The sequence below is a fragment of the Rhinopithecus bieti genome, unplaced genomic scaffold, assembly GCF_001698545.2.
Source record: "Rhinopithecus bieti isolate Rb0 unplaced genomic scaffold, ASM169854v2 scaffold_6371, whole genome shotgun sequence".
NCBI classification, from domain to species: domain Eukaryota; kingdom Metazoa; phylum Chordata; class Mammalia; order Primates; family Cercopithecidae; genus Rhinopithecus; species Rhinopithecus bieti.
Genome location: NW_016805121.1, coordinates 634,544 through 645,561, shown reverse-complemented (window position 1 = coordinate 645,561; position 11,018 = coordinate 634,544). Strand labels below are relative to the sequence as shown.

The 11,018-nt window shown below is 37.7% G+C and overlaps 1 protein-coding gene across 1 annotated transcript in view; it reads right to left on the bottom strand.

Moving 5' to 3' along the window:
- Positions 1–716: 716 nt before the first annotated feature.
- PJA2 (praja ring finger ubiquitin ligase 2) overlaps positions 717–11,018 on the bottom strand; it is a 73,498-nt gene continuing 63,196 nt past the window's right edge. The window contains exons 7-9 of the mRNA XM_017871202.1: positions 6,799–6,913; positions 6,284–6,405; positions 717–3,375 (exon numbers count right to left, since the gene is read on the bottom strand). Coding sequence (XP_017726691.1) covers positions 3,250–3,375; positions 6,284–6,405; positions 6,799–6,913 — 363 coding nt within the window. The 3' untranslated portion in view covers positions 717–3,249. The remainder of the gene's footprint in view (positions 3,376–6,283; positions 6,406–6,798; positions 6,914–11,018) is intronic.

Here is an 11,018-nt window from a genome sequence, read left to right as displayed (position 1 = left end):
AATGATAAAAACATCAACAGTAGAGGTATACCACTGTTTCTAGCTCGGACACTATTTTTCTAGTTACATATTTAATCTATTAGAGAAGAATTGGAATTCTCAACTTTCTAAGCATCTAAACAAAATGATTAGTTTTTGTCTAACTTTATAAATTTTTTTGAGACAGGGTCTCACTCTGTTGCCCAAGATGCTCTTAAGCTCCTGGGCTCAAGCAATCCTCCTGCCTCAAGCCTCCTGAATAGCTGGGATTATAGGTGCACACCACCACGCCTGGCTAGTCTTTGTCTAATTGAATGGCGTAACTTATCAGAACCTAATTGACCCTTCTGAAATGAGTGAGTTCTCTGAACTGTTTGAGAACCATGAGGGATCTTGCTAAACAGGTAGATTTAATAATATTTCCATGCCTGATTTGCAAAAAACCACTGACGTGAGGTGGGCTCCCTTCTTATTAACGGTTTCTGCAGTCCGGAGTCAGTGTGGAAATCAAGTTCTGCTGAAACCTACAGGATAGCTAAGGATGTCAGGCAGGGGAGCGCAAGGACTCAGAGACCCTCCAGCAGTAGGAAGTCCCTCAACTACTTCTGTCTAGCTCTTCCTAGGGCTTTCTTATATTATAGTTCAAGGACTTTTAACATCACATGCTCAGTAGTGTTGTCATTAACTCTAAATCCTTCGGGGTTACATTATAGAAGTGATACAATTACACAATTAAATATTAGAAATGACCACTGAGTATATTCTGTTTATTGTTTATGATTTACACAGAAAATGATGGGCTGGGGTTGTAGAACAATAAACCAACCATTACATTTAGACCTGGGCTTTTGAAAAACTTGCATTCCATTTTAACAATTCATATGTATCTTAACAAGTACATAAATCCAGATCACAAATAATCTTAAGAGTTAGAGATAAACAATTAAGAAACACAAAAGAAAACCACATAGATCTACCTTTAAATATCAGCATTCATATTACAAGAAATAAGAAAATGTTAAAAAAATAAAATTAGGTTAAGTCACAACATAAAATAGAGAAATAAGATAAATGCTATTTTATTAATATTCATACTTATTTCTAATTTACCTTTATATAGTCTTAACTTTTTCAAAAGGATCCAAGATATGACCAAATAATATTTTAGTATCTGAACTTGTCAGCCTTAGCTTATACCAGAGCTTGTTACTATGAAAATCCTAAAACCTCAATTTTCTTTCTCCTTTTTAAAATTTAAGCCAACTCTTACTCAACTTTTCTCCTTCACAGCAGCTGTTTATAGATAGTAGGGAGCCAAGAATGAAGGACAGTAACAGATGGAAAGCAAAAAGTACAACAGCTATCTTAAGTTCTGCTCTCAACATTGCTGGTTGAGTTTGGAACCAAAACCTCGTAACAACTGGCAGATAATAGCTAAATCTTAACAGGCAAAGAAGCAATATTTTCTTTGGGACAGCTGCTATCTAGAAGAAAACCAAGGTCCCTTAATATAGTCTAAATATAATGTGTGGCTTATTATAGAGAAATCTTTAGCAACGTAAGTTTAACCAGTAAGTGTCACAACTGATCAACAGTACTTAAAAGGAAAAACAAAAATCACACTAGCCACAAATTTCCACAATATACATATGAAATTAATTTTAATCTGATTTGACTCCTTGACACTAACTGATCATTAACGAAATATGGTATGGAAAGATCACAGAGTAGAAAACAAGCAAAGATTAGTTTATACAACAATGACTATATACATCAGAGGGAAAACATGCTAGCTAATGCAACATTAAGGCCTGAATGTAAGCATTTCCAAAGTCACAGAAGCCCCAAAGAACTCCTAAATTACAAATTCATCACATTACATGCATGCAATGTTCACTTTTGTTTTACCCATAAAAGGATACACAGTATTTTGCTGTAAATACCAGACACATTTACAATATATGCAAAAATTAGAATGCAAGTGTTATGTTCCTTATATTTAAGCCTCAAATGTGCCAACAGTGAAAATTCATTTATTTTTAAAAATGAAAAAAAGAGACGGGATATAAATACTCAGAGGAATTACACAAATAAGATGTAACTCTGCATTTGGGAAGCCATATAAATATTCCTTTCATGTGCCCAAACTAAATTATCAATGGACCAATTAGATGGACATACACTCACTATGTGCTTTACTGTTTTACTTGCTCAAATGTGATATTCTAACAGTCATCATTCTCTAGCGTTAACATCAAATCACATTTGTAAGTGAACTATTATGTCCATGTTTGCACATACTCGTCTACTGTGTGTGATTACCTAAAGGAGACACTGTGCATCTTAGTTTGGGGTTATATAATTACAAAGATGACCCTGTGCAAGTTTTCAGACCTTCCAAAATACTGTAGAAGCAAAATTACCTTAAACTAACTATATCCAATATTAAACAAATGTGCCATGAGTGTTCTGGGCCTTCAAGTATAATTTTTACCAAGGAGAAACAGGATGGGTAAGAGGTTAGAAAGGGTTTCATAAGGCCATCTAATTCAGCTCATTGTACCAAGCCCTGAGCACACTAGATTCTTTGTATGCTTTACTAACCTTATGTTAAGCACATCCACTGGTTTAATTAAGGATTTTACTACCTAACTTTATTTCAGGGGGAGTTACTTCTAAGATTTAAAACTTTTGTAGTGTTCTGGCCAAAATTTTAGCCTTCATTTGGCATTCTGAAAAGTCCTAATTTTAAACAAAACGGACTTTCTGAAAATTTCTCAGCATATGAACCAAGAGGTTATGGTGTAGCAAAACCAAAGGGACTAGTGAAAAAGCATACTTTACAATTTGTTTCATTTCCAATGAAACCAAATTTTACTACTGTTGTTAACACAGTCTTAACATTTGATGCAAACAGGAGAGCTTAATTATAATCACTTAGTGGCAGTATTATAGACAAAGCCAGTAACGTATGCCACACAGATGATTATTTCTTCTGGAGAAAGTCAACTGATAAGCTTGGCTTTACAATTAATACAAACATATTCAACTAAAGAAAATGGATGCACTGTCTCAACATTCAGCTTGAAAATGTTTAATACTTTCTGCAAACCTAAATTTAGTTTAGAAAGGTTAATATTCTTTCTAAACTATGGCATATACTATATATAGCTTTTTTAAATATATTTATATATAATTATTTGCACATGAGATTTAGAAGGAATTTGCAGATTTACTTCGATACACTGATCTCATTTCAACTGTTAAGGTTTAGGGCGCTTCTGCAGTACTGTCATTTGCAGGTGGGGCATCAGGATCAGGCTCAGAGGAAGGAGCTGCAGATGCTTCAATAACTGCAGGTGGGAAATGACGGCGGCACACAGGGCATGTTCCCGACTGGAGAAAAAAAAAAACGTTAAGAGCCACCAGAATCATCTTAACTGCCACATAAATAACTTAATAAAGAAAAAACAGTATCATTATCCTAATAATAAGTATCTTAACAACAAAAAATAAACTTCAAATCCATATAATGCAGAAAGACATTATTTTCATACTATTCCCTCTGTGCCCAATCAGACTCTAATTTCTTTGAGGGTAAACAATGTCTCTTATTAATGTTCATATCTTTAAGGTCATTCATCCTCCTTCATTTAGTGAGTTTTAATTAAGAGCTGCTAAACTCAGCAGTGATGCAATGGCAGAGGGTGAACAAAGAATCATGGCACATGTCCGCATGGAGGTCAGAGTTTAGCTTGACAATAATCTGAACGGAATTATCATTATTTAGTCTATTATGCATTTATTAGAGAAACCACAGACCTACTTTAATTCACATCAAATCATTTATGATTTATCATTTATGATTTGGTGTGAATTAAAGAAGGTCTACGGTAAATTAATGTAGATCTATGGCAAATTAAAGCCTCATTTTAGGGTAGCACAGATATGTCAAAGCAGATGGACTTCAGACTTTCTAAGCCATGACATTTCTTTCCAAAAAGAGATAAGAGGGTTAGGTGCCTTCTAAATGACAAAACAATGCCATAGACCTTGGAGGGAAGGTGGGAAGGGGAAAGCAGTTATACTAGGAGTACAACATTCTAGGACCAATGAATGATTGTACAGCTACATTATCTGATAAAAGATTATCCCCTTGCAAATCTGGTCTTTTTCCCAAAGAGAATTCCCTGCTGGAAGGGAGGCTGAAGAGATCATCCTGTTGAAGGCGACAAAGAACTGTATCTTGGGAACATTCTCCCCAGAAAAAAAGCAGGAAAGGCTTCACACTAAGATATTTCCTAACAGGAGAAAGACTGAAGAGACTGTTACCTTGAGTTATAGCAAAGTTTCAAGTATAATTCAAGGCTGTACAATATATATTATGTTTACCGTTTAAGAATTCATTTTAGGCCGGGCGTGGTGGCTCATGCCTGTAATCCCAGCACTTTGGAAGGCCGAGGTGGGCGGACTGCCTGAGCTCAGGAGTTCGCAAACAGACTGGGCAACATGGTGAAACCCCGTCTCCACTAAAATACAAAAAATTAGCTGAGTGTGGTAGCGTGCGCCTGTAGCCCCAGTTACACAGGAGGCTGAGAAAGGAGAATTGCTTGAACCCGGGAGGCGGAGGTTGCAGTGAGCCGAGACAGCGCCATTGCACTCCAGCCTGGGCGACAGAGCAAGACTCCGTTTCAAAAAAAAAAAAATTCATTTCAGCAAACATTTATTGTGTACTTGCCATATAGATTGGGCCCAACAGTAACATTTTAGAGTCAAATAGATGAGCGTGGTCTTGGTGAACTATGTACTAGCTATTAAACTTAGACAAGTAACAATCATTAGAAAATAGGAATAAAGATACCAGTAAGTCCTAAAGTACTGTGAGGATTAAAGGAGAAATCATGAATCATTAAAGAGGAATCATCTGACAGTGACTGACACACAGGAGGCACACAAAACACTGCCTCTGAAGTCTCTGAAACTATCGTGGGAGTTTAAAGACAGCATTTATTAAGGACAGAAAAGGTGGAATTTAAACTGCACCTACCTATATATCTAATCTTACAGATGGTATAGGGAAAAATCATGCCAGACCTCAGGAGCAAATGCATAGAAACGTAAGCAAATGTACAGAAAAGTAAATCTGAAGAAACAGGTTGAGGTCTAAATCACAAAAGGCCTTGAATGTCAAGATTAAAGCTTCAGATTATTCCACAGGTGACTGGAGGTCTCTCTCTTTCTTTTATGAGAAGGGAAGTACATGATCAGAACTATATTTCATAAAAAGCCTTTAATGATGGAATGATAGATAATGAAGATTTGGAAGAGTGAGGGGGTAGGAAGGAGGGAAGATAATGAGAAATTAGTTAATGGGTATAGTGTATGTTATCCAGGTGATAGGATATCCTAAATGCCCTGACTGGACCACTAAGTAACCTATGCATGTGACAAAGTTGCACATGTACCCCACAGATTTCTGCAAATAAAAAAGAAATGAAAAGAAAGTACCTCTAAAAGAAGTAACGAAATAAAGTAGGTAACTACAATAGTAGTTAAGACAACAAGGGTTGAAGGTCTAATGTATGGGAGTGGAAAGAAATGAGGGAATGGACCTCACAGACTCAGCCACACTCAAAATTGTTAAGAGTTGGTGGCTCTGCATTTTCTGCTTCCCCACTAATTTTAATAACACCTACTTTCACTACTACCAACATCATGTATAGACACTGAAAAAGTCATTTTCTACTGAATTCTAATTTTCATTCGTAATAAGTTTACCATTACTTTTCCTACACTATATGTTTACTATGTGCCAAATATTATCCCTGATTTGTAATCATTAAAGGCAACCAGTTTTTAACAATGAATTAAAAAGTACTAAAAATTTGTAGCTAAATAAAACAGGTTTAAAAGATACTACTATTGGCTGGGCATGGTGGCTCACACCTGTAATCCCAGCACTTTGGGAAACTGAGGCAGGCAAATCACCTGAGGTCAGGAGTTCGAGACCAGCCTGACCAACATGGCGAAACCCCGTCTCTACTAAAAATACAAAAAAATTAGCCAGGCATGGTGGTGGGTGCCTGTAATACCAGCTACTTGGGAGGCTGAGGCAGGAGAATAGCTTGAACCACAGAGGCAGAGGCTGCAGTGAGCCGAGATCGAGCCACCGCAATCCAGCCTAGGTGACAAGAGGGAAACTGTCTCAAAAAAAAAAAAAAGAGATACTGTTATTATTCACTTGCAGAAGACACTATTAAAGTATTAAATTTTAAAATTTTAAATTAATTATTCTATCACTCACCTTTTGTAGCCAAATTGAGACACAAGGTTTGTGAAAGAAATGGTGACAGGGCAACTCTGTTGCTATATCATCCTTAATATACTCACTGCAACAGATTGGACAGCATTGTTCCTGACCAATAGCTGAAAACAACAAATAATTTAGATCAATCACATGTAGTTCAATTTTAATAAAACTGAAAAGCAATATATTACACTCAGAGAAGATACCTCTGAAAGACGAAAGAGCCAATCTTTGATCAGTTAATTGGCAAGCATTTCTGTCAAATACTTAGCAATTTGGAATCTAATAAATACTGCTTTTGTAAAAATGCTGACACAGGAACATTTGTCGCAGTCTATCACTTGAAAATTAAAAATATTCTTATACTAGGTGAGTTTGTAAGCATCTGGTTTCTATAAAAAAAAATCTAGTGAAAATTTCTAATAAACAAGTATTTAATCATCTAGGTACACTGATAATATACTTAAATGTGCAATGTGTTCCTCAACATTTGAGATCAACTCTGCCCTTACCAGTGTGATCTTCAAGAACAAGGGTCTCTGGAAGACCATCGATGCTTTCCTTACTGGCTGGCGGATTGGCCACCTCAACATCCACTGCAAGAGACTCTAAATGTGCCAGAGCAGTCTGAAAAACAAAAGGTACAGTTCTTTGTTAGGAAATACTTTAAAACAGTAACAGAAAACTATTTTTTAGGGTATCTTCAAAATTGTATCACCGTTATTCTCTTCTTGTTAGTTTCTTTTGCTTTAGTCCTTTGCTCCTTTTGCCTCTTCAGAAGGAACTACCACCATCATCAACAAACCAAAACATTAAATATACACGCAGAGCCCAACTTTCTACACGTGAAATAAAAATATACCTTGTCTTGGCTGGGAGTGATGGCTCATGCCTGTAATCCCAGCACTTTGGGAGGCCGAGGCGGGTGGGTCACTTGAGGTCAGGAGTTCAAGACCAGCCTGACCAACGTGGTGAAATCCTGTCTCTAGTTTAAAAAATACAAAATTAGCAGGGCGTAGTGGCGCATGCCTGTAATCCCAGCTACTTGTGAGGCTGAGGCAGGAGAACTGCTTGAACCCAGGATGTAGAGGTTGCAGTGAGCCGAGATCATGCCATTGCACTCCAGCCTGAACAACAAGAGCGAAACTCCATCTCAAAAAAAAAAAAAAAAAGCCGGGCACGGTAGTGTGTGCTATAATCCTAGCTACTCGGGAGACAGGCAGGAGAACTGCTTGATCCCGGGAGGTGGAGGTTGCAGTGAGCTGAGATCACCACGCACTCCAGCCTTGATGACAGAGCAAGACTGTGTCTCAAAATAAATAAATAAATAAAAATCTACCGTGTCTCAATAATCATCTACTTTTCCGTATTTATATTTTGAAAGAGTGGTTACTTTTTCCAACTATTGGTTCCTATGTGAGATCAATAACATGAAAGAAAGTAATAAACATTTTAGAAAGGTTCACTTCATGAAAGATAAAATGTGGCTGAGGCTACTAGATGCTCCAAGTATGGAAGCAAATAATGCACTCCCGAATGGCTATATCTACTACTGGCATGGATTTGGCACACCCACATTACCAGTTCACAAGTATTACTAGGTTATCTGGGTTGTGAATTTCATTTACAGGTTCAAATATCTATGTCAAATTACTGTTCTAACAAGGATGGAAAGAACATCAGATCATGTGATCATCTGGTATGCGTCATCCTCATCCTTTCTGGCTCCAATTAGACTAGAACAGCAGTTGAGACTTTCGTCTTTTTGTCTGCAACCTGTACAACTACTTGCTCTTAGTGCACATGCTGCTTCGCCTGCCTGGTGCTTTCTGTCCATCTTTTAAGTTCTATCACTCCCTCAGGGACTGCGTAAGTCCTGTCTCTTCCATGAAGCCTGTCAGTGGTCCTAGACTGCGCTAGTATCCTTCTGAACTGCTACTGTATTCAAAGAATTGGTATTACACAGTTTAATTATTACATGTTAGTATTATATCCTAATTACAGCATCATAAGATCATGGGGCTATAAAAGACCTTGGCTTCTTTGTAGGGATGAAAAACTTGAAGGAAATTTGACAACTATCGAAACTGGGCCTCCCATCCTGGTTGGAGTGCAGAATATTGCAGCTGCTACAGAAAACAGCCCAACAATTCCTCAAAATTAAAAACAGAATTATCACATAATCCAGCAATTCTAGTTCTGGGTACATACCCCAAAAGAACTGAAAGCAGGGACTAAAACAAATATCTGTACACCCACGTTCACTGCAGCATTATTCACAAGAGTCAAAAGGTGGAAGCAGATCAACTGTTCATTGATGGATGGACAAATATGCAAAATATGATGTACACATACAGAGGAATATTACTCAGCCTTGAAAAGGAAGAAAATTCTAACACATGTCACAACATGGATGAACCCTGAAGACATTATGCTAAGTGAAATAAGCCAGTCACAGAAGGATAAATACTGTATGATTCGTATATGAGATACCTAAAGTAGTCAAATTCATTGAGACAGAAAACAGAATGGTGGCTGCCAGGGGCTGGAGAGATGGGAAAATGTGGAGTTACTGTTTACAGCAATGTGAATACACTTAATTACACTGAACTGTACACTTTAAAAAACTGTAGCAATAGTAAATTTTATGCTATGTTTATTTTACCATAATGAAAAAAAAAATGAACAAGCCAGGTTTCCCATATAGAAGAAGAATTCTGCCTGACAGCTTAGCTAACACTCTATTCTTATGGACGGCAAACTTAATATTTTATACATGCCTAAGGTTCTACCACAGATATTCCCAAAAAGAAATTAAGATAACTTATAACAGAGGATTACAACTTGCTTTGGGGCAAGCCCAAAGCAAAATCAGAACTAAAAAAGGAAAAAGCAAAAGGGTTCACCAAGAGTTAATAAACACAGTTAATATTATTGAACACCAAATTTGACTCTGGATATGCAGAGAAACATTGCAGAAAATAAGAAACGCTGCTCCAGTAATTGAATTATTGCTTCTCAGCTCCAAATACACCTTTCATTTCTGCTCTTTGAAAACAGATCTGGGCATTTTAAATATTTTTCCTTTTGTTAGCCGACATGATTTTAAGTTTTGTCAGTAGAGGGTGCTGGAGAGACACTGCACACGGAAAGGACTTTGCTTCATAGTTCCCTTGGGCTTGCCTCTGCAGTGTGCCAGGCTTCCCTGTGCACGGATGGCTTCTCCAGCATCAGGCTCCTCCAGTGTGGGTGGCTTCTCCAGTGCCTGGCTCCTGAAGCACATGCTGCTTACCCAGTAACGTAATTGCAGGACAAGATGGCCAGTAGCTTCTCCTGGTACTCATCTTGGGTGGTTCTGCAGCAGAGTACCTAGGGGCTTGGTCACATCACTGTGAAGTTTCTCTGGTGCCCCAGAGGGCAGATTCTTGCCAAGTTCCAGAAGGCAAATTTCCAGCAAGTTCTGCCAGCACAGTACCATAAATACTCCTCCGTAAGCCACGGCTGTGTCCTTCCCAATAAGGTCTGGCTTTCAGCCTTAGAGGGGAGGGAAGTAGAGTGCCCTATCTCAGCCCTAAAGCTGTTCCTTAAATCTGCTAATCCTATATTCTTTAGAGTTTGCTTTATTTCCTACTAGCCAATCCCTTGGTATTCTAAACTTCTGTTGTAGTTAATATTTACAGTAAATTTTCCCTGTTCAAATTACTGTATTTCTCTTTCTTGGGACTGAACTCAGACTGGTATAGAATTCATATTAAGAGTGGTCCCAGGACACATTTAAAGCAGTGTGTAGAGGGAAATTTATAGCACTAAATGCCCACAAGAGAAAGCAGGAAAGATCTAAATTTGACACCCTAACATCACAATTAAAAGAACTAGAAAAGCAAGAGCAAACACATTCGAAAGCTAGTAGAAGGCAAGAAATAACAAGATCAGAGCAGAACTGAGGGAGAGAGAGACACAAAAAATCCTTCAAAGAATCAACGAATCCAGAAGCTGGTTTTTTGAAAGGATCAAGAAAATTGATAGACCACTAGCAAGACTAATAAAGAAGAAAAGAGAGAAGAATAAAATAGACACAACAAAAAATCATAAAGGGGATATTACCACCGATCCCACAGAAATACAAACTACCATCAGAGAATACTATAAACACCTCTATGCAAATAAACTAGAAAATCTAGAAGAAATGGATAAATTCCTGGACACATACACCCTCCCAAGACTAAACCAGGAAGAAGTTGAATCCCTGAATAGACCAATGACAGGCTCTGAAATTGAGGCAGTAATTTATAGCCTACCAACCAAAAAAAGTCCATGACCAGATGGATTCACAGCCAGATTCTACCAGAGATACAAAGAGGAGCTGGTACCATTCCTTCTGAAACTATTCCAATCAATAGAAAAAGAGGGAATCCTCCCTAACTCATTTTACGAGGCCAACATCATCCTGATACCAAAGCCTGGCAGAAACACAACAAAAAAAGAGAATTTAGACTAATATCCCTGATGAACATCGATACAAAAATCCTCAATAAAATACTGGCAAACCGAATCCAGCAGCACATCAAAAAGCTTATCCACCATGATCAAGTGGGCTTCATCCCTGGGATGCAAGGCTGGTTCAACATACGCAAATCAATAAATGTAATCCAGCATATAAACAGAACCAAAGACAAAAACCACGATTATCTCAATAGATGCAGAAAAGGCCTTTGACAAAATTCAACAGCCC